Source organism: Homarus americanus, unplaced genomic scaffold, assembly GCF_018991925.1.
Source record: "Homarus americanus isolate GMGI-L3 unplaced genomic scaffold, GMGI_Hamer_2.0 scaffold9477, whole genome shotgun sequence".
Classification (NCBI taxonomy): domain Eukaryota; kingdom Metazoa; phylum Arthropoda; class Malacostraca; order Decapoda; family Nephropidae; genus Homarus; species Homarus americanus.
The window spans coordinates 60,907-86,035 of NW_024725943.1; the positions used below are offsets into that span (position 1 = coordinate 60,907).

A 25,129-nucleotide genomic window follows, 5' to 3' on the forward strand; every position below is an offset into this window, starting at 1 on the left:
TATTATAATTAGGAATGTTATACAAATGTTCAATATCGTTAGCGAGTTTGGTCTCACAGAACCCAAGTACGTCAAATTTGTGGGCAATAGAAGATAAACACTGATCTAAAAAGGTATCTAGATGAAGGGGAATACTGCTGATGTTATGGCTAATCAAGGAGAAGGAATGAGGTAGTAGAAGACTAGAACTAAACTCGGGAGTCAGGAAAGTAATAGTTACAGTTGGGGTTGGTGTAACCCAGTGAGTTTTGTAGAAAGACATCAGGATCGATATGAGGGAGTATTGTCGACACCATGGGTAAAGGGGGTGTAACACATACTATCTAGCACATCTAAGGGAATGACACTAGCATCATCATTGTGGGGACATTGATACTGATTAAGGAACAGTAAAAACTCAGGGTCACCGAGGTGTGAAAAAGGAAGATCTATGAAAATTATAAAAGTGGGGGGGGGGGACACGTACTCACAAGTGCTACAACCAACAGAATTAGGATGACCGGTACTGTTGAGGGTGATTCCCAGATAGAGTGGGAGGTGCGCCTGTCACTCGGTTTTGAGGGTTGCTGGTTTCCACCACAGAGGGTAGACGTGTAGTACTCGAGTTGGCCGGCAGAGGGGGAAACTCCTCAAGTGATCGCGACAGTGGCTGGTTCCCCCTCAGTGGGTAGGGGGTTCTCGAGGGGCTTAGAGGGGTTGGTACAGCGGGTGGGTGAGTGGGCGGGTGTCCACTTGCCCAATCCCTCACAACAAGGGTTTTATGACTTAACGTCACGTGTTTCCCTTGTTTCCTGGCTTCTTTAAACTGGTCCATTTGCTGTAGGCGGGCTTTAGTCATACCTGGGCAGAGATCCTCGTTGACGAAGATAGTGGTGTCTTTCAGCTAGATAAAACACTTTGTCACGGTCAGAGGGGGATGAGAATTTTGTTATGATGTCGCGGGGGCGGGAGGAGTTGGGTTCCCGAAGTGTTGAACACGGTCAAACTTTACTTCAGGAAGTTTAAAATGGTCATTCAGCAGGCGTGAAATTTTGTGCTGGGATGACTCCCGGTTCTCGTGGGCATCTTCGGCGACTCCGGCAATCTTGAGGTTGTTTCGCCGCCCTATGTCATCCACATAATCCACCCGGTCTGCAGTTGTCGTTAGTTCCGTTTTGTGCTTGGAATTCTCCTCACTCAGCTGTTGAACTTGGGTCTTGAGTGTTCAGTTGTCTTTAGCTTCAACGTTCAATTTTGCTTGTAAGTCATTTATTTCTCCTTGCGAGAATTCCAAGCTTCTCTTAATCTCACTAAGCTGGTCAGTGAGATGCCGGTCAGCCTTTTCTAGCTTCCTGATGATCTCCTTATTCATTTGGTGTATGATGTCCTGTATGAGAGTCCGTTGGACTTCCATTATCACATCAGTCAGCTGTTGTTTCGTGAAATTTGAATGTTTGATACTAGCAGCCAACTTAGACATATTGGAGTTAGTGAGGGGTGAGTAGCTGGCAGTAGTAGGGAGTCGGTCAAGTTGTGTGGTCAGCTGGGTGGCCTGGTGGGACGGTGGGGGAGGGTGGACAGGGCTCAGATTACAAGCCCTGGCACTGAGGGGAATTTGGTGGGCCTATACCTAATGTGGTAGTCACAGATTCACCAGTAAATTGACAAATATATCTACTTAGGGGGATCACAGATAGATATTGTACTGGTCACGACACTCACATGTCACTCACGAATCAGACTTCCTAGAAATCAGGCCGGGTACTCCTGGAAAGTCCGTTTTTGACGAAAAACATGGGAGCTCCCACACACACGTCCCACTACCACACAAGGGCAGTATGGCACCATAAGTGTTACACAAGGGCAGTATGACACCATAAGGGTGTTACACTCATGTACTCAGTGAACAACACTCATGAACTCAGTGAGCAACACTCATGTACTCAGTGAGCAACACATGTACTCACCTGTTTCAGCTGTGTAGGCAACACCTTGCAGATCAACTCAGCGAGAGTTTCACAGTTGCGTCTTGTGGGGCAGAAGACGAGGCAGGAGTGGTCAGGTATCACCTCCCCCACCAGCCCACCAACCATGTCGACATCTATCTTCTTCTGCTCATTACTGTACTGGGTAAAGTAACTCTTAATGACTATGAGGTAAAACATGTACAGTACAGGGGCCGCATTTAAGAAACACCTCATCAGTTACGTACAGCAGCACAGATACGGTAACCTAACTTATGGACGCCTTACGGTCCAGTAAATTTGGCATTCTCAAAATTTAATTGTGTGTCCGTAAGCAGTATGTAACTCTAGTGCTTACCCTGTAAATTCAGTTCTCTTGTCCAAAGGTAGATGGCAGTGCAGGAGCTAGTTGGCCAATCGTCGCACAGTGAACAAAATCATCAACCAATCACGAGAGAAGGAGAAATCAGCTGAGATCGACGCACGTGATAATTGCTAGACATATTTGAAGGTAATTAGTGAAGATGGAATTATGTTTAAATAATACTTGAGGACAATGATTAACGATTAACCAGTGACAAACATAACCCAATCCAGTATCACACACACACACAGTGGTTCCTCGGTTAACGAACACAATTCGTTCCAGAGGGTCGTTCGTTAACCAAAAATTTCGTTAACCGAATCCATCGGTTCAATGGGATTTTGGGTAATTGGTTCCAACTCACTGAAAAGTACATACAAAGTAAAAAAAAAAAAAAATGCAGTACAGTACACTTACTTTGAGGCGTGTATGTAGAAGGCTCCTGGTTGGTGATGATGATGGGAATTAGAAGTAGGGGTGGAGAAGGGAGAAGAGAAGGAAGTGGGGGTGGAGGAGAAGGGAGAAGAGAAGGAAGTGGGGATGGAGAAGAAGCATTTTAATGCTTCTTGGAAGGCGAGTCACCTTACATAATAATGTCAGGAACCTCTGGACTGACAGATTCTCCAACAGGAAAATCCTCTCTCCTTTTGAAGTGGAAGGCTGGGGGGTAGCATCTTTCTCCCACTGCCTTTTGGAGAAGAAACTGTCAATTTTTCTTTGTGGGGCATTTCTCTTCCTCATCATTAGCTGGTTCTTGAAGGAGACCACTTTACCCTCCACAGTACACAAAATAGGTTCTGTTGCTTCCACATCAGGGTGTCTTGAAGACAGTTTCCTGAACATCTCCCAGTAGTGAACAACATCTTTTAAGTCTGAAGAAGACATATGGTCATCACTTTCCCTTTCCTCTTCACCACTGTCAGCTTCTAACATCACATCCAGTTGCTGCAAGTCTTTAGCAGTAAGTTCCTGCTCATGAGACATCACAAGCTCTTCAACATCATCCTCGTCCACTTGCGTCTTTCAGAACTGTGACAGTGTTAGTTCAGGATCAGTGGAAGTTGCCTGATGACACCTGAACATTTTCTTCATGTACAGCTTCTTGAAGTTGCTGATCACATTCTGGTCTATTGACTGTATAATTGATGTAGTGTTGGGAGGCAAAAACAACACTTTCACAAAGTCAAATCGAGCCTCCAAAGTGCTGGCAAGGTCAGGGTCATGACCAGGGGCATTATCCAGAAGGAGATGAGCCTTTAAAGGAAGTTTATTGGTGGTTAGGTAACTCTTCACAGAAGGACAAAACCCCTCAACTGCCCATTCATTAAAGAGCTGTCTTGTTACCCATGCCTTACGGTTGGACTTCCAATAAACACCAACTTGTCCTCTTACCACTTTTTGTTGCTTGAACACCCTGGGGTTCTCAGAGTGGTATACAAGCATAGGCTTCAGTCGGAAATCCCCTGAAACACTGGCACCAAGCAATAGAGTGAGACGGTCCTTCATGGGTTTATGCCCAGGAAAAGAGGCTTCATCTTTGGTGATGAATGTCCTTTAGGTCATTTTCTTCCAGAACAGCCCAGTTTCGTCCACGTTGAACACTTGCTGTGGAAGATAATTTTCTTCATCCACCAGTTCCTTGAACTCCACTACAAATTTTGCTGCTCCTTCTTTATCTGCACTGGCAGCTTCACCATGCCTAACAACACTATAAATATCACTTCTTTTCTTAAACTTATCGAACCAGCCCTTGCTGGCCCTCAACTCTTCAAACTCAGTTTCAGAAGAACTAGGTTGATCTTCCTTCAAATGTTCGTATATTTTCCTGACTCTTTCACAAATAAATTCAGTAGAAATTGAATCTCCTTTTATTTGTTTTTCCTTAATCCAAATAGGAAGTAACCTCCCTGGTAGATTTATCTCTCACTTTCACTTCTTTAAATTTTTATTTCTGCGTAATAATTGTCGACACAGTTGATGCCGACATGCCATATTCTTTACTAAGCACATTTGTTCTAATGCCTTCTTCATGTTTCTTAGTAATTTCCCGTTTCACTTGAATTGAAATCGCCTTTCTAGATTTCAATGGACCCATGCTTGATTCAATACAGTAATTTCACCGCTAAAATTTTAAGTTCACTAGCTGTAATTAAAGATTATTTTATTTAAATCAACACTGCACTGCGCTATATATTATCAATATGTTAAATAAATTTCAGAATGACCAATAAATGTACTGTAAAAATGTAAAAATACTCTGTGTTCAAGAGACCCACAAGCAAGATGTTTCCTCCACTGTACCGAGAGTTAAAGAGATGCCTTAGTGGGTGAGTGAAGTGGCTGATGGGCGCACAAAAAACTAGTTCCCTGTACTGCATATATTATCAATACAGTCAACCCTCGCTTTACGCGGTCCCACTTTAAGCGTTTCCACGTTTACGCGGTACCCTGCCGAACACGGAATGCTCACTTTCCGAGGTGCGTGTACCCCTTTATGCGGAGAGCGGCTGGGGGTCCTCTCGCGCCGCGCCATTTTTGGATCCAAACCTCTCGTCCCCTCTCCCGCCATCCTCCATGTTGTGTAAGCGGCGCGAGTAGGTTGTGAGTGTATGTCTTTGTTGCGTTATCGGTGACGTCATATGACGTAGCGGACTGTGATTGGGCAAAGCATCCTTACCTCCCTCCCTGCTAGCTGTGATTGGTTTAATGTAGTACTATGACGTGCCCCGCCGCGAGAGCGTTCAAGCCCCTTGACCTACCGCGTCAGTGACACCCCTCCCGGCTACACCGTGTATATCGGTATCGATTGTTCCATAAGAATGGCTTCCACCGGACCACAACCACAAAGAAATCTTGCATTACCTGGACCCAGCCGCCCTAAGCCAAAGAAGACACGACGTTCCTTAAGCTACGAAATCAAATATAAGATCATACAACAGTTGGAGAAAGGAACAAGACAGGTTAATCTCGCGCGCCAGCATGGTGTTAACGAATCAACTATCAGGACAATTAAGAAGGATGCAGCCAAGATTAAGGAGCACATGAACATCACAAAGTCTACAGGTGCTTCTATGATCAAGTATTTCCACAACCAGGTGCTTCTCAAGACGGAAAAATTACTTGTGAGCTACTTGGTGCGTCAAGCGCGACGGAACATGGCGGTGGACACGCGCTCAGTTAAGTAGTACGCACGTGAACTGTATGCTGCAGTGTCACGAAAAATGGGAATTACAGAGCCTAAACCCTTTAATGCTTCCTCTGGGTGGTTACAGAGGTTTAAGAAGAGGAACAAGATCACCAATATCAACATTGGTGGTGAAGAAGCTAGTGCTGACGGTGTTGCGGCTAGGGAATTTCCTCCGTTTTTACGTGAGATTATGGAGGAAGGACAGTACACCGATGACCAGGTGTTTAACATGGACGAATCTGGTCTTTTTTGGAAAAAGCTACCTTCCAAGACCTTTGTTGTGAAGAATGCCAGCAAGTGTCGGAGCCAGAAGTTGCAGAAGGAGCGCATCACCGTCCTGTTTACCACCAATGCCTCCGGTACCTGTAAGCTCAAGTTATCGGTGATCCACACAGCCTGCAAGCCGCACGCCTACAAGAGCATGGACATGACCAAGCTAAATGTCCACTGGCTGACCGCACGTAAGGCGTGGATGTTCTCTACACTGTCCCTCTCCTGGTTTGATGACTGTTTCGTTCCCGATGTGAAGAAATTCTGTGAGCAACAGAATGTGCCATTCAAGATTTTGTTGCTGCTTGACAACGCACCAGGACACTCGCCCCTACTGTTAGATCGTCACCCCAACGTAAAAGTGGTCTTCCTTCCTCCCAACACTACGTCTATAATACAGCCCAAGGACCAAGAATTGATCTGTAATGTAAAAACTGCATTCTCTGCTAAAAAATTCAAGCTCCTGAACGACTACACCAACACCAAGGAAGAGTTGCGTAACCTGAGTGACACCAACACCGATAGCAAGAGCGAAGACGACGAGGATCAACAGTTTGCAGAGCAAGAAGTACTTTTGAAACAATTCTGGAGAACATTCAACGTCAAGAAAGCTGTGGACTTCTTGGTGGAGGCATGGGATCAGCTGTCTGTAGCAACTGTTCGTCACGCATGGAGACATGTGTTGCAAGGCATTCCAGGTGTTAGGCAGAGTAAATCTGTGACTGGTGAGGTTCAGACTGTTGCAGTAGCAGTGGACCTTGCCAGAGAAGCTGCAGCAAGTGTTACAGCTGCAGGCTTCTCCGAGACCACCAACGACGACATCCTGGAGGTGATAAGGGATCCTGATGTGACAACCGACGAGATGGTAGATGACGTCAGTGAAGAGGCAGGTGGTGCGTCATCCCAAGAAGAACGCTGCTTATCCCATAGTAATGTAAGGGGTGCCATCGAGCGTATTGAGAAAGTCAAGCTCCTCCTTTCCGACGACCCTGACGCTAACAGGTATGAAATCTTCACTACCCAGCTGTTGCAGACTATGGAGCCCTACATCAAGGTTTATCACGACAACATAAACACCAGCCGTCAGCAAAGCATAACAGAGTTCTTCGCCCGCAACCCACCACAGCCAGCCCAAGCCAGTGATAGTGACAGAGGCAGAGACAGTGATGATGACTTTGAGGGATTTGTCAGGGAGGCACTAGTAAGTGTGGATGACACCGATGAAGACTCGCCTGAGGACCAGTAGCCTGCCCTCTGCCTCGGAACCAGCCTCCATTCCCCTACGCCGACCCATCTCTTCTATTAACGTAAGTGTTAACCCCAACCTTGTTTTTTTCTAACCTAACCTTCAGTTTATTATTCTCTTATTGATTGTTCCTTTCTATATTATGTGTGTGTGAATACCATAAGTGTCAAGATGTTATTTTTAGTAAAACGTACGTATTGTGTTGGGAAAAAGTGGAGTTTGGGGGTCGGTCCGGTCTCTATTTCAATTAATCCCATATGTTATGTTGTTCACTTTACGCGTTTCTCACTTTACGCGGGCCGCCGTGGGTTCAATTAACCGTGTAAAGTGAGGGTTCACTGTATGTTAAATAAGTGCTATAATGACTAATAATTTTAATATAAAACTTGCAAAAATATTGAATAGCACACCCTTCTTGATATTTACTCCAAAGGAAATGAATGTAAGCCTAGAACCGATTACTGTATTGGCAGACTAGCCTATCAGCTGATGCGCATGCCAAAACATGTTGACATGTTTTCGTAAGGATTTCGTTAATCAAATTTTTGTTTGTTAACCGAATTAAAGATTCTTATGGAAGGTAATTCGTTAACCGAAAATTTTTTTAACCAAGGGACCACTGTACAGTGGTTCCTCGGTTAACGAACGGTTCGATTAACGAAAGTTCGGTTAACGAATTACCTCCCATAAGGATTTTCAGCTTGATTAACGAACAAAACTTTGATTAACGAAATCCTTACGACAAACACGTTTTGCTGTGCTCATCAGCTGATCGGCTAGTCACCCAATACAGTAATCTCTTCTACAGTCTGCGCGGATTGTGAGATCATGTGCTGAAAAAATATGCATATTTACGATTATATTATATAAATAAAGTCAAGTAACCCTTACCACTTCAATTAATACTTTGTAGTGTTTCCTCTGCGCTTCAGACAGTCTTTTAGCCTTCGAGGAACACTGTCAGCAAGGTTTTGCAAGAGGTCAGGTGGCAAGTTAGCCCAGGTATCCTTGCTGGCTGCCTCTTGCTTCGGGATTGATGATGTGTCAGCGTCGCGCAGACGACGCTTAATAATGGACCACAAATTTTCTACTGGGTTAAGATCTGGGCTACTGCCAGGCCAGTCATTAAAGAAAGGTACCTCACAGTCTTTGAGCCACTGTATGACACTTTTATCAGTGTGGCATGGGGCACCGTCCTGCATGAAAAGGCTTGCCTTTGCTTTATCAAATGATTCAGGTAAGAAATCACTGAGCAGTTCAAGATAGTTGTACTGATTCATCATCTGGTTCTTAGGGAGGATTACTAGTTCACCAACACCATAATACGTAAAGGAAGCCCAAACCATAAGCGAGGCAGGGTGCTCAACAGTCTTTACAGTGTACTGTGGGAGGTGCGCGTCTGAGTGGGGCGGGCGGTACACCCTCCCTCCACTACTCCCACTCACAGAAAACGTAGCCTTATCCGACCATAATACACTCCTCCATGTCTCTAAATCCCACACTTCATATTTCTTGCAAAATTTCACTCTATTTTCCTTCTGTCTCTTTGTCAACAGAGGTTTACGGCGGGCACGAAAGCTCTTAAATCCCAGGTCATCATGCAGGGCTTGTTGAACACAACGTAACAAGACGTGACTCAGAAGACGGGGGTTTCTCTCTTTCACTTCACGTGCTGTGAGTGAGGGATTGGACCGAACTTGTCGAGAAATAACCTTAAGTGTCCGTGGAGACAATAATTTAGGCCTACCAGACTTAGGTAATGGAGCTGGTAACTTGTCCTCTCCAAGATCACGGAAATGTTTGACAACATTTTGAACAACTCGTAGAGCCACACCAGTCTGAGCCGAAATTTCTCTCAGTACATGGTTCACTTTGTACAATGCAATCACTGCTACAATATCGTCTCTTGTAGTAACCCTCCTGGACATCTCTGATGGCCACTATGTTGGGTTAATGCACCTTTAACTAGACAAAAACACGGCCACATGGCGCGGGAACCCGCACAATAAATCTTCCCCACACAGTTGCCAGAGGCGTACTGACTACAAACCGTGATGTGTGCTCAGTTGCCAAATGTCACCACTTGCCAGCAAACCAGGCGTTTTGACATCTCGCATCCGAGGACAGCCTTCACGACATATGATCTTATTTTTGCGAGAACTTAGTTCGTCGACCCTATCGCGATTTAATATTCCGCGCAGACTGTATGTTTACATTCGTTCCCAGTGGAGTAAATATCAAGAAAGTTGTGTTCTTGAATATTTCTGCATTTTTTATATTAAAATTATTAGTCATTCTGAAATTTAGTCAGCATATTGATAATATACAGTGCAGAAATTATAATGAAACACGAAGAAGGCATTAGAACCAATGCACTCTGTAAAGAATATCGCATGTCATCATCGACAGCCTCTACAATCAGCCATTTGATATGTAAAAAAGCTGCCAGGAATATGACATACCCACCTCAAAGTAAGTTAAAATACAGTATTCTATTGTTTTTTATTTATTATTGTACAGTATACTGTACAGTACAGTACTGTATTTAGTTTATATTTTTTAATGCAATCGGGAAATTTTGACTCACTATATCCGGGTTGATCATGTTACAACACCTAAGGAGGTCCTGTAAGTTACGGCCTCGAATACGAACTTGCTTACCGAGTCCAGTGCCAAATATTTGTTTTAATTATACCGATCGGAGACTGTAAGTCCAGTTACAGGGTAAACAAAGAGATACAGTCCTGTAAATGCTTTTGAAAATGCGGCCCGGTACGGTAACAGTACAGTATATGGACAATAACACAATACAGTATATCACAGTACTTCACTTACCGGGAAACAACACAGCCGTTCATTCTGGAGTAATTCTTCCTCTGTGTGAGCACCAAGGTTCACCTCCCATATTTTATCAAGCACCTGCAATAATGATAACTCATGAAGCACCACAAAACACTACAATACTCATAACATGTTATACCCCTCATGACTCACAGTACAGTACTCACAACATGTTATATCCACTCATGACTCACACACTACACTACAGTACTCGTACCATGTTATACCCCTTATGACTCACACACTACAATACTCATAACATGTTATATCCCTCATGACTCACAGTACAGTACTCATAACATGTTATATCCACTCATGACTCACACACTACACTACAGTACTCATAACATGTTATATCCCTCATGACTCACGCACTACAGTACAGTACTCATAACATGTTATATCCCTCATGACTCACACACTACAGTACTCATAATATGTTATATCCCTCATGACTTACACACTACACTACGGTACTCATACCATGTTATATCCCTTAAGACTCACACACTACAGTACTCATAACATGTTATATCCCTCATGACTCGCACACTGCAGTACTCATAACACGTTATATCCCTCATGACTCACACACTACAGTACTCATAACATGTTATATTCCTCATGACTCACACACCACAGTACAGTACTCATAACATGTTATATCCCTCATGACTCACACACTACAGAACTTATAACATGTTATATCCCTCATGACTCACAAACTACAGTACAGTACAGTACCCATAACATGTTATACCCCTCATGACTCACACACTACACTACAGTACTCATACCATGTTATATCCCTCATGACTCACACACTACAGTACTTATAACACATGTTATATCCTCATGACTCACACACTACACTACAGTAATCATAACATGTTATATCCCTCATGACTCACACACTATACTACAGTATCGTAACATGTTATATCCCTCATGACTACTCAAGTACTCATAACATGATATATCCCTCATGACTCACACACTACACTACAGTACTCATACCATGTTATATCCCTCATGACTCACACACTACAGTACTTATAACATGTTATATCCCTCATGACTCACACACTACACTACAGTAATCATAACATGTTATATCCCTCATGACTCACACACTATACTACAGTACTCGTAACATGTTATATCCCTCATGACTCGCACTACAGTACTCATAACATGATATATCCCTCATGACTCACACACTACACTACAGTACTCATAACATGTTATATCCCTCATGACTCACACACTACAGTACTCATCTATATATATAAAGTTGTAGCCTCTGTCTCTTTGTTCACGAACTCCTCCTAGGGTTTTGAAGATAGACCCCCATAACCATATATATTCTGAAACTACATTACCCAGGGTACTTGGATAAGTATATTTCATTTTGATCAAAGGGGGTCCCCGGGGGGCACAAACCCTCCACTGAAAAATTTTTTCCCTTCGATTTAAATGAAATTTAAACCATAGGTAAATGACCAGAAATGTTGCCTATTCACAAAATATCAGCAAATTTCAATAATATTAAGACACCCTAATGGGGGCTAAACCCCCCTATATTGAAAATTTTGGAAGCCCATAACTTGAGTATTGGAACCTCTATTATCCCGGGCTTTTTCTATTAATTAAACGTAAAACAACAACAAAAATTACCTCTCCCTTTATAGAAAAATTTGGCAAATTTAGACATTTTATCTATGACAAAACATCACGAGAATTATGGCAAGAAAAATTATTAGTTAATGACTCTACTTTTTTAACATTTTCATTTACTTATTTTTTTTCAGACATCCATTATGCCACGGAAAAGAAAGTCCAGTTATGCAAATACTCCACATGCACAAAGGATGAGGCTTCGTCGTCAATCTGAAAGCTGTGATGCAAGGGAAGAACGACTTTCTAGGCAAAGACAGAGGCAAACAGAGTCTCGGCAAAATTAAACCTTGGGTGAGCATCAAGAAAGACAGGAGCAAGATAGATTTCGCCATATAGTTGCAAGAAGAAATGAGTCTGAAGAAGAGAGAAAACAGCGTTTGATTGCTGACAGAAACAGGTATCAAAATTTAAGACAACGTGAGATTCAAAATGCTAAACGTTCTGCATTACTGTATGACAAAAATGACCCATGTAACAAGGCTGCAATTGGAGAAATGACCAAACTTTGTCAGTGTGGCGCTAAGAAATTTGCTGTGGAAATGGAAAGGTTACACTGGATCAATTTCCACCCCTGCCTCAGTTATTTGAAGAACTGTTCACTAGGGAAAGTCAATTCAGCAAACACTTTTTGTCAAGACTCAGGGAGTACAACTCTCTGTTTGCCATGACCAGCTTTGGTCACAAAGATGCATCTGTCCAAGGATGGAATCCATCTGTAAGAATCCAAGGACAAATTTACCATCAACTTGGGTCACTGATGCCTCCTGAAGATAGAAGAGCAAGATACATTCAAGTTTACTTTTTGGACACTTTGGAAGATCAACTGAGAGCAAGAGGAGAGCATCAAAACTTGAATGCTGATATATTGGAGAGAATTACAGCCTGGTTAAATGAAAATAATCATTATGTGAGGGAGCTAAAGACAGCGCTAGAGGAAGTACGGCAAGGAAACATAAATGACAAGAACATTGTAATTTGGGAATATAAGCGTGCCCAGGGAGAACATGCTCAGCGTTTTAATGCACCAACAGGGGCTGAAGTTGCAATTTTAATGTCAAATGAGCCTACAGAAAATAGAGATATTGTTCTTCAGTTGAAACAAGGTGGATTGAGGAGAATTTCAGAGCTACATCGATCCTATGATCCTTTGATGTATCCATTGTTTTTTTCCATATGGAACAGACGGCTACCACATATATTTGCAAGGGAGAAATGGTCGGAAAGTCACATAGTTGCAGTTTTACTCTTTCCATATTATGTGCAGAGAAGGGAACTACCTCTTGCTTGGAAGGCGACTCTTCCAGCAATTCTTGGTGGATGCATACTGCAAAATAGAAACTGAAAGATTGAAGTTTTTGAGAAGAGAACAGCAAAGTCTCCGTGCTGAAAATTACTCAGATTTACGTGACAGTCTGCTTGCTGCTGATGGAGATCCAAATCAAGTTGGTCGTCGCATTGTGCTTCCAGCGACCTATACTGGTGGTCCTCGATACGTTCATGAAAAAAGGTCAGATGCGATGGCCTTTGTGAGACACTACGGAAGAGAAGATTACTTTATCACTATGACATGTAATCCACGTTGGCCCGAAATTGTTGACAATTTGGCTCCCGGACAAGAGAGTCATGATCGACCAGATATTGTTGCGAGAGTCTTCAGATTAAAAGTGAAAAAGTTTATGGAACATATGAAGAAGGGAATATTTGGTACTTTGCAAGCATGGCTGTACACCATTGAGTACCAGAAGAAAGGTTTACCCCATGCACACTTTCTTTTCTGGATAGCTCCAGAGCACAAATTCAAAGCCGAAGAATATGATTTGGCAATTTCTGCAGAAATCCCTAAAAAAGAGCAAGATAAAGAACTCCATGATCTGGTCATGAAACATATGATCCGTGGCTCATGTGGTCCCCTAAATGAAGGATCCCCATGTATGGTCGACAGAAAATGTTCCGCGCAAGGCGCGGGTAATTCGGCTAGTAACATGATATATCCCTCATGACTCACACACTACACTACAGTACTCATAACATGTTATATTCCTCATGACTCACACACTACAGAACTCAGAACATGCTATATCCCTCATGACTCACACACAACACTACAGTACAGTCAACCCTCACTTTACGCGGTCCCACATTCCGCGTTTCCACGTTTATGCGGTGCCCTGCCAGAACCCAGGATGCTCACATTCCGCGGTGGGTGTACCCCTTTACACGGGTGAAGTATAATTTTTTTAATTTAGCTCATAAAATCATACAAATTATCCGCCAGAATATAATTTACATTGCTGGAATTTCATAATTTGATGATCATTTTGAATATAAACATCATAGATTTTGCATTAGACATAAATTTTAGATATAATGTTTACTCTTGAGTAAATATGTTATCTTTTGTGCAAAATATATGATATTTATATTCAAAATATTCCTGGTCTTACAAGGAATCCAGCAATGCCAATTATATTATCCTAACTTTAATCTGAGGTATTATTTAATACAAAATGTTAAAATTTATTTTTTTCACCCAACATCTCTTGAAGGGAGGATTGGTGGGGGTGGGGAATTGCGGAATTCTTACAATTTGATGATCATTTTGAATATAAACATCATAGATTTTGCATTAGACATACAAATTTTAGATGTAATGTTTAATCTGAGTAAATATGTTATCTTTTGTGAAAAATATATGACATTTATATTCAAAATATTCCTGGTCTTACAAGGAATCCAGCAATGTCAATTATATTATCCTAACTTTAGTTTGAGGTATTATTTATTACTATACCTGGTTTTCCCAAAAATTTTCAGAGGAAGAGCCAGCAGTGTAGTGTGAGAAGAAGGGGAGGAGTCGGGTCCATTATTTGAATGGACATTAACTTGCGACTGTATTTCTTATTTTTAAGTATTAATTGTGTGCATGTATCATCATAAAATTAAGATGTTATTTTACTACAACATAGTTATGTGTCAGAAGTGGAGTTTGGGGATCGGCCTGACTCCATTTCAATTAATCCCATATGTTATGTTATTCACTTTACGCTGTCGCTTTCCACGGTACCCTCCGGGTTACATTAACCGCGTAAAGTGAGGGTTAACTGTACTCATAACATGATATATCCCTCATGACTCACACACTACAGTACTCATAACATGATATATCCCTCATGACTCACACACTACACTACAGTACTCATAACATGCTATATCCCTCATGACTCACACACAACACTACAGTACTCATAACATGATATATCCCTCATGACTCACACACTACAGTACTCATAACATGTTATGTCCCTCATGACTCGGACTACAATACAGTACTCATAACATGTCATATCCCTCATGACTCACACACTATACTACAGTACTCATAACATGTTATATCCCCTTGACTCGCACTACAGTACTCATAGCATGATATATCCCTCATGACTCACACACTAAACTACAGTACTCATAACATCTTATATCCATCATAACTCACACACTACAGTACTCATAACATGTTATATCCCTCATGACTCACACACTACAGTAGAGCACTCATAACATGTTATATATAAATGCACATAACATAAATAAATTAAATTTCAAATTTATTCAATATTACATTATTAATATATGGCTCAAGTTTTAATTTTTACTAATGCTAATATTGGTGAAATGCTGTATATATTGCATATGTGTGTGTGTGTGTGATAAATAGTAATAATAATAATAATAATTAACGGTTTGTTGAATGAGCAGGGCAGTCAGAAGGCTAAAAATATACAGTTGCATAATTGGGGAATGGGTCCCTTGATTAACAAATCGTACAGTGATCCCTTGGTTAACGACCTAGTTAACGAAATTTCAGTTAACAAATTACCTTCCATAAGAATCTTCAACTCGATTAACAAACAAAAATTTCGGTTAATGAAATAATTACGAAATCGTGTCAACATGTTTTCGCCTGCTCACCAGCTGGAGTATTAGTCCGCCAAAACAGTAATCGGTTTTAGGGCTTAAATTGCTATCATTTGAGTAAATATCAAGAAGGTTGTACTATTCAATAATTTTCCAAGTCTTATATTAAAATTTTCAATCATTTTAACAATTATTTAACATAATTGAAGTGCAGGGAACTAGTTTTTAGCGTGCCAAACACCCTACTGACTCACCCAGAATGGCTTTAGTTTGTATCTCTGCTCTGTGGAGGTAGCACTTGCTTGACACCCTCTTGAAAATAAACTATTTTTACAGTACAATTATTGGTCATTCTGAAATTTATTTTACATATTGACAATATAGTGCAGTGCAGTGTTGATTTAAAGAAAATAATTTTGAATTACACCGAGTGAACTTAAAATTTTATGGGTGAAATGCATGAAGCATGGGTGATTCTTCCACCCCACTGCCTCTTCTCCTTCTCCTCCACCTCACTGCCTTCTCCTTTCTCCTCCACCCTCACTATTCACACAATTCTGTAAGTGTTTTTTGCATTTATTTTAGTTTGTATGTATTTGAGCGAACCAACCAAAACTGAACATGTTGGTTAACTAACTTCTGGACATTGTGTAACGAGGCCTGATCAAAATAAGGATCAGTTAAATATATAATAACTAGGTGGGAGAAGGACATATACAGGAATTTTAAATAGTGACAGTGAAGGTAAGATTGACTGGGGGCACTTTAGTTATTCATAATTTTTACAATGGTTGACTGGGCTGTTCTTATAGTGATCAGTAAGTGCTTATGGGCTGGATGTGAAGTCATGGACAAGGGATCTGAGTGGTGTAGCTATGATGGTGTGTTCACCAATTTGCAGATGAGTAGGTGATGGTCAGTGAGGCGGAGGTCAACGTTGCTTTGATATGTGGGAGGGGGAGAAAATAGTCTTATGTATTTTGCTTTTAGGGTGTGTGTGTGTGTGTGTGTGTGTGTGTGTGTGTCACAGCATGGTGAAATGTATCTAGTGTAGCATTATGTTAGTGTTAATGTGAAAGCACTGCTTGCTCCTCTAGCTTTCAGCTCCTGGCTAGCCTGTGAGGAAAGCAACTGAAGTCCCTGCCAGTACACCTCCTCACCATCAACTCTGCCCCTCGGCATACATGGTGAAGCTCTGGGCCAGCTAGACCAGCAGGATTCAGAGTAGAGGGCCCCAGAGGGCCACATAGGCCCACTGGCATGTGGACATCCTGGCACCTACAACCGCCTCTGCATTAACCTGTAGGTATAAGGCTACTGGAGTAAACCCTGGCTGAATCTGTGGTGGCCTCAGGCAGACATGCTTACAGAGCTCCAAAGACCCTGGTGTATAGGGGAAGAGGTGACACCGGACCCAACGCTACGCGAACAAAGGCAATGGTATGGACAGGCTACTAAAACGAGCTATCTGCAGTCCATCAACTTCTCTCCAGTGGCAACACTTGCACTGGATCAGAAAAGGAGGCCAAGGTTGCAGCCTGCGCTCCTGCCTCACCACATAAATCAACTCACGTGCAGTCATCATCCAGTTCATCACACCTCTCATCATCATCAAAACCCCAAAAGTCCTGTGGCGACGGGGACAGGCAGAGATGACTGCCGGGAGCCTCCAGTCACAACTCTGCACATGGGCGGCACAGATAAGATGGTCGTTTATGCACTGGGCTCTGGGCAGCAGTGCAATCCGGTCCAGTCTGTGCGACTCGGCAGCCCTTTCGGGGAGCCACTCTGCTCACCCCACACAGGGAGGGGGCTAGAAAAGGTGCTCTAAGAGCTTGCCTAAAGAACCAACCTGACAGGGCAACTGCACCCTGTAAGGTCATCATTATGGGGTCGAAAACATAATCAGAATCACAGATCAAAGCAAAAACAAACTATACAACCTCTTATGGTCACTACATGGAATGTCAGGACCATTCTGGATACTGGCACAAATGAGCGGCCGGAAAGAAGAACTGCCCTTGTGGCAAAAGAGCTGGCTAGGTATAACATCTACATAGCAGCCATCAGAGTCCCGGCTCCCAGATGAGGGCCAACTCACAGAACGGGGCTCTGGCTACAGGTAGTAGGTAGCAGGCAACTACCAAACAGGGAGGTACTAATGTCTGGGAAGACATTTGAAGCATAATGTATTGTCTAATGATAGACCCTGCTGCCATATGGCATCACAAAAATTGTGACCAAGTCCCATATTGCTGAGCCGACTTTCTGCCGTATTTACACAATTCAAGGGACTCAATTGTTTCTCTTACTTTGACAACACAACATACATATATTGTTTCCAACAATTGATTTTTTTTTCTAAATTTTTGTATTTCTTTGTGGTTCTTTATTATTATTATTATTATTTTTATTATTATTATTATTTTTTATTATTATTGTTATTATTATTATTCTTACATTTTCACCCCGTAGGAATCGATGTGGGTCAGAGACCTGTGCCCAGGTGGGCTAATCCCCGTAAAAAAAAAATCATTCTTCATTTAAGGAGTTGGCTTTGTCATCCGCCAACTCATCCTACACAGGATAACTGAAATGCCTGTTGGGATCAACGAGCGCCTCAAGACGCTTCGAGTCCCACTGAATCACTCAGGTCATGCCTTCTTCATCAGTCATACACCCCAACACTGGATGCAGAGGATGACATCAAGGAGGCCTTTTATGCAGACCTTGACAGAGTGCTAACCTCTATCCCCAGAGAAGACAAGGTTGTGCTCCTTGGTGACTTCAATGCCAGAGTTGGCAGAGATGCTGACATTTCGCAGGGAACCATAGGGAGAAATGGACTAGGCAAGTGTAATCCCAACGACCTACTCCTCCTCAGCAAGTGTGCTGCTCACAACTTCACTGTCACCAATACCTTGTTTAGGCAGGCAGACAAGTTCAAGGGTTCGTGGCAACACCCAAGATCCAGACACTGGCATCTCATTGACTACATCATTGTCAGAGAAAGAGATTGCTGATATGTCCTCATCAGAGCCAAGTTCTCAATTAACGTCGCCCTGAAACTCTCCATCATCAATATTTAATATTTATAAGAACAATGGAGACCAGTCAGACTGTGGCAACTACCGCGGGATCTCACTGCTGTCCGTAGATGGCAAGATTATCGCCCGAGTCCTCCTAAACGGACTTCTTCCACGAGGTGGAAAACTTCCTCCCTGAATCTCATTGTGGTTTTAGACCATCACGTGGCACCACCGACATGATCTTTGCTGCCTACCAGATGCAGGAAAAGTGCAGAGAACAGCATCGTGACCTGAAAATGGCTTTCATCGACCTAACCAAGGCCTTCGACTCGGTCAACAGGGAAGCCCTATGGTGAACCCTCAGCTGTTTTGGCTGCACACCAAAATTCATCGCCATTGTGAGGCAACTTCACGATGGCAGTGTCCTGCACAATGGCACCCAGTTCGAGTTCTTCCCCATCCAAGCAGGGGTTAAACAAGGGTGTGTTCTGGCACCAACTCTCTTTTCCATTTTCTTGGCTGCCTTCCTTACTCGTGCTAGTACCAATTTAGCCAGCGGGTGAACATTGAGTACCGAGTGAAGGGTTTTTTCAACGTAAGACAACTCCAGGCAAGAACAAAGGTGTCAGCAGCTTCCATTATTGAACTTCAGTACAGTGGTCCCTCGGTTAACGAACACAATTCGTTCCAGAAGGTCATTCGTTAATCGAAAATTTCATTAACCGAAACCATTGTTTCAATGGGATTTTGGGTAATTGGTTCCAGCTCACCAAAAATTACATACAAAGTAAAAAAAAATGCAATAAAGTACACTCACTTTGAGGTGTGTATGTAGAAGGTTCCTGGTTGATGATGATGATGATGGGAATTAGAAGTGGGGGTGGAGGAGAAGAGAGAAGAGAAGGAAGTGAGGGTGGAAGAGAAATCACCCCATGCTTCATGCTGTTATTTCACCCATAAAATTTTAAGTTCACTCGGTGTAATTCAAGATTATTTTCTTTAAATCAACACTGCACTGCACTATATATTGTGAATGTGTTAAATAAATTTCAGAATGACCAATAATTGTACTGTAAAAACGTAAAAATACTCTGTGTTCAAGAGACCCACAAACAAGATGTTTCCTCCACTGAACAGTCACAAACTGAGGCCTTGGTGGGTGAGGTAAGTGGCTGTTGGGTGCACCAAAAACTAGTTCCCTGTACTGCAATCTTGTTAAATAAGTGTTAAAATTACTAAAAATTTGAATATAAAACTATGAAAATTATTGAATAGTACAACCTTCTTGATATTTACTCCAATTTTAATGAATGTAAGCCCTAGAACCGATTTCTGCATTGGCAGACTAATCTTCCAGTTGGTGAGCAAGCCAAAGCATGTCGAAACTTTTTCTTAAGAATTTCGTTAACCGAATTTTTGTTCATTAACCAAATTTAACATTCTTATGGAAGGTAATTCGTTAACCGAAATTTCGTAAACCAAGGCGTTTGTTAACCGAGGTACCACTGTATGCAGACGACCTCACCCTTGTTGCTCACACTGAACGCGACCTACAGGAGATCCTGAACACCTATGCAGACGCTTATGCACACTTTGGCCTTGAGGTGAATGTACGTAAGACTCGTATTCTCTTTCAGCCTGCCCGATTCAGACACACCTCCACCATCCATCCAGCTTAACAGTACTTCCCTCTCTAATGTTGCCCACTTTCAGTATCTCGGCTTCCACCTGCCCACCACCGCAGACATCGATGAGATTCAGCATCGGATCAGATGTGCATCTCAAGCCTTTGACAGACTCAAAAATCGTGTCTTCAGCTGTAGGGAGCTGAAATTATCCACAAAGCTGCACATATATCGAGCAGTGGTCCTCCCCACCCTGCTATATTGCAGCAAGACATTTGTTACATACAGGAGGCACCTCAAAGCACTTGAAAACTTTCATCAACCTAGTCTACGTTCGATCCTCCAAGTTCGCTGGGAAGACAAAAGAACAAATGCCAGTATTCTTGCTGACACCAACTATAGGAGCATCGAGGCTACCATTATCCATGAACACCTACGTTGGACTGGCCATATTACCCGCATGGACAACAGTAGACTGCCAAAGCAGCTGCTTTACAGTCACCTAACGAATAGTAAACGTAATGCTAGCAGGCAACTGAAAAGGTATAAGGATAGTCTTAAGACAAACCTGAAAAAGTGCCAAATCGACCCCCTCACCTGGGAGACGATCACTCCACACTGTAACGCTTGTAGGAGCACCACACAAGAAGGTGTCAATACTTTCGAGTACCTTAACACACTGTCAGCTGCAACAGTACAGTACCTTAACACACTCCGTCAGCTGCACTGGTCTGAAGTTTCCTGCGTACAGTCTGGCATCCAAATATATCGCCAATTCCTTCAAGTTACCAACGGTAGCGCTCATGGCCACAAGCTGTACCCTGGCTAGAGAGAAAGAATAATAGTTATGTTCATGGCCACAAACTGTACCCTGGCTAAAGATGCTCATGGCCACAAGCTGTACCCTGGTTAGAGATGCTCATGGCCACAAACTGTACCCTGACTAGAGATGCTCATGGCCACAAGCTGTACCCTGGCTAGAGATGCTCATGGCCACTAGCAGGTTCCTGACACTAGCAGGTTCCTGACACTCACTCTACCTGACACTAGCAGGTTCCTGACACTCACTCTACCTGACACTAGCAGGTTCCTGACACTCACTCTACCTGGCACTAGCAGGTTCCTGACACTCACTCTACCTGCACTAGCAGGTTCCTGACACTCACTCTACCTGACACTAGCAGCTTCCTGACACTCACTCTACCTGACACTCAGCTGACACTCACTCTACCTGACACTAGCAGGTTCCTGACACTCACTCTACCTGACACTAGCAGGTTCCTGACACTCACTCTACCTGACACTAGCAGCTTCCTGACACTCACTCTACCTGACACCAGCAAGTTCCTGACACTCACTGTACCTGACAATGGCGTCCGGTCAATTAGTCGCCAGTCAATTCGTCGCCGGTCAATTCGTCGCCGGTCAATTAGGTCAATTCGCTGGTCACGTCAATTAAATACGCCGGTCGTCAATTAAATCGCCGCCAGGTCAATTAGGTCAATGGCCAGGTCGATGCGCCAGGTAACGTCGCCAGGTCGATTCGTCGCCAGGTCGAACGTCGCTGGTCGATCGGTCGCCAGGGTCATTCTGTCGCCGTCAATTTGTCGCCAGGTCAATCAATTCGTCGGCGGTTAATTAAATGCCAGGTCAATTCGTCGCGGTCAATTACGCCAGGTCAATCCGTCGCCGGTCAATTCGTCGCCAGGTCAATCCACACGTCAATTCGCGCCAGGTCAATCCGTCCGGTCAATTCGTCGCCAGGTCAATCCGTCACCGGTCAATTCGTCGCCAGGTCAATTCATCACCGGTCAATACGTCGTCGGTCAATTCGTCATCAGTCACGCCAGTCCTGGCCAACCTATTCAGGATCTTAAAAACAGGAGAGTCAAAAGCCAGGGATTTCCAAGGGTGACAAACAACCGGAAGAGAAAATATCTCTCTATTCGGACAATCAAGAAATAATCATAAGATAACACGGTCACTACTCAACAAAATATAGCCAGAAATAGATAACACAAGGCAATGCATAATCCTATATTGCACTTTATTTGTGTTAAGTTAGGTTAGGTTCAAATTGTAAACCATTCATATCAAATTTACCGACGACGAATTGACCAGCGACGAATTGACCGGCGACGAATTGACCGGCGACGAATTGTCCGGCGACGAATTGACCTGGCGACGAATTGTCCTAGCACCCTGACAATAACAAAGAAATTTCTATCTTAAACATAGATAAGCCATGCTCCTCTTCTATACTAATAGGCAATTGGTTCATAGAATATTTAAACTAAATATGTTCACAATAGGTAAGCAGACCTGTTATTATCTACAATAATGCTTAATGTCTGAACTATCTAAATGAAAATCATTTCAAGGCATTAGCACTTCACAGGGGGGGGGGGTAAAACACTCGGGGGAACCAATCAGATATTTGTAGCTATAGACGAGGGGCGTGGCTTACGGGCCAGGTTAGTGTGAAAAGGGTATAAACTATGAGCAGTGAGTAGTCTTAATTGAACATGTGACTGCTTTCCACTGACCTCTCCCGCACCTGGGGCAACACTTTGGTACGCAGGCTATCAAACTGTCTGTACATGTCTCTCACCCACGTGTGTTCAGGAAGCTCGCTACACATGAGCATCATCCCTTAATGCTCTTGGCTCATAGCATCAATAACGGTGATATCCTAGTTATTGTGCATTAGCTTACTTCCTTAATAAATGGAGAAAAGACCATTTGGGTTTGAAAATTTAACTCAAACATTTATTTACGTTACTTCCAGAATACATTAAATACTGACTATAGAGGATATTCATCAGTGATTACAACAGGTAAGCAGAAGATGACAATGACTTAACCAACACACACACCACTTTATCCATCACACTGACACGAACTATATCCTAAGTCCAATACTGTACATACAATATAACGAGACAATCACTTTTTTGTCAAGCAAAGTGTATAAACCTGAGAACAATATGAAGAGAATGTGAGGAAACCATTAACATGCCTTCTGGGTACTGTGCCACCTTGGAGCTGTGACTATAGCACTTCGAATAAGTTTATTGACAATGAGAGGTGTGTGTGAGTAAACACAGTGTGTTGTGATGCATCTAGTGTTGCAGCATTATGTTAGTGTTAAGGTGCAAGCACTACTTGCTCCCTCTCGCTTTCAGCTTCCGCTGCTGGCTAGCCCTCGTGGCGAACAGGGAAGCAACTTGCATAACTCTTACCCTGCAAGTATACAGCCTCCTCACCATCAAGACTCCCGCTGTGCTTCCTCGTAGCAACACACGGTAACTGGGTGCCTCGTGGGCCCAGGCTAGATCAGCAGGGATCTCGAAGTAGCAGTGGGCCCCAGAGGGACGGCGCATTGGCCCACTGGCATGTGGACACATCCTGGCACCTACCAACCACCGCCCCTCTGCCTTGCAGATTAACCTTGGTAGGTATAAAGCTACTGGAGTAAACCCTGGCTGAAAATCTGTGGTGGAGCCCCGCATCAGGCAGACATGCTTACAGAGCTCCAACAAGACCCCAATAGTGGTATAGGTGGAAGAGGTGACCACCATGGGAACCCAACGACTACACCGGCGAACGAAAGCAATGCAGTATGGACATGCTACTAAAGCGAAACCCAACAAACTGGGCGGTAGGCAGTCCATTGCAACTCTCCCTCTCCCCAGTCGTTGCAACAGTTGCATCACTGGATCAGGAAAAAGGAAAGCCAAGATGTGTGGTTGCAGCTTGAGCTCCTGCCTCACCACATAAATCAACTCACGCGCAGTCATCATCCAGTTCATCACACCTTTCATCATCATCAAAACCCCAAAAGTTCTGTGGCGACGGGGACAGGCCGAGATGACTGCCGGGAGCCTCCAGTCACAACTCTGCACATGGGAGGCACAGATAAGATGGTCATTTATGCACTGGGCTCTGGGCAGCAGTGCAATCCGGTCCTGTCCGTGCAACTGAACAGCCCTTACCAGGAGCCGCTCCGCTCACCCCACCTGGGGAGGGGGCTAGAAAAGGTGCCCTAAACATAGCCTGCCTAAAGAATGAAACCTGACTGGGCAACCACACCCGGTAATGTCATCCTAATGCAGTCAAAACCATAATCAGAAATCAGAATCACAGATCAAAGCGAAAACAAACTACAGTATTACCCCGCCTAACGCGGTTTCACTTAACGCATTTTATCATATACGCGGTGCCTCGCCAGAGCTGAACTTTCACTTAACACGGATTTTTTCCACATATACGCGGTGAGTGTCCGGCTCGAGACGCTATTTTTAGATTTGCCCCACCCGCCACCCTGCCTGACTGCCTGTTTTAGCTCATAAAATTCATACAAATTACCCGGCCAGAATATAATTTACATTGCTGGAATTCTTATAATTTGGTGATCATTTTGAATATAAACATCATATATTTTGCATTAGACATACAAATTTTAGATAACATTTTTTCTCTGGGTAACTATGTTATCTTTTGTGCAAAATATATGACATTTATATTCAAAATATTCCTGGTCTTACAAGGAATCCAGCAATGTCAATTATATTATCCTAACTTTAGTTTGAGGTATTATTTATTACAAAAAAGTTAAGTATTCTGGTTTTCCCACACATCTCCTTGGGACGGTTGGTGGGGGGTGGGGGGGAGGGAGGGACCGACCGACCATCTGTTACCCGTGAAGAATATATTTTTTTTTTTATTAACTGAAGATATTTGTTTTAGCTCATAAAATTCATACAAATTACCCGGTCAGAATATAATTTACATTGCTGGAATTCTTATAATTTGATGATCATTTTGAATATAAACATCATATATTTTGCATTAGACATAAAATTTTTAGATAAAATGTTTAATCTGAGTAAGTATGTTATCTTTTGCGCAAAATATATGACGTTTATATTCAAAATATTCCTGGTCTTACAAGGAATCCAGCAATGTCAATTATATTATCCTAACTTTAATCTGAGGTATTATTTAATACAAAATGTTAAAATTTATT

At 42.9% G+C, this 25,129-nt stretch overlaps 1 protein-coding gene across 1 annotated transcript in view; it reads right to left on the minus strand.

Moving 5' to 3' along the window:
• LOC121865321 (helicase POLQ-like) overlaps positions 1–25,129 on the minus strand; it is a gene marked incomplete at its 3' end in the record, with an annotated part of 95,467 nt that overhangs the window by 56,341 nt on the left and 13,997 nt on the right. Inside the window, 3 exon segments of the mRNA XM_042364660.1 lie at positions 1,947–2,105; positions 9,846–9,929; positions 20,804–20,925. Coding sequence (XP_042220594.1) covers positions 1,947–2,105; positions 9,846–9,929; positions 20,804–20,925 — 365 coding nt within the window.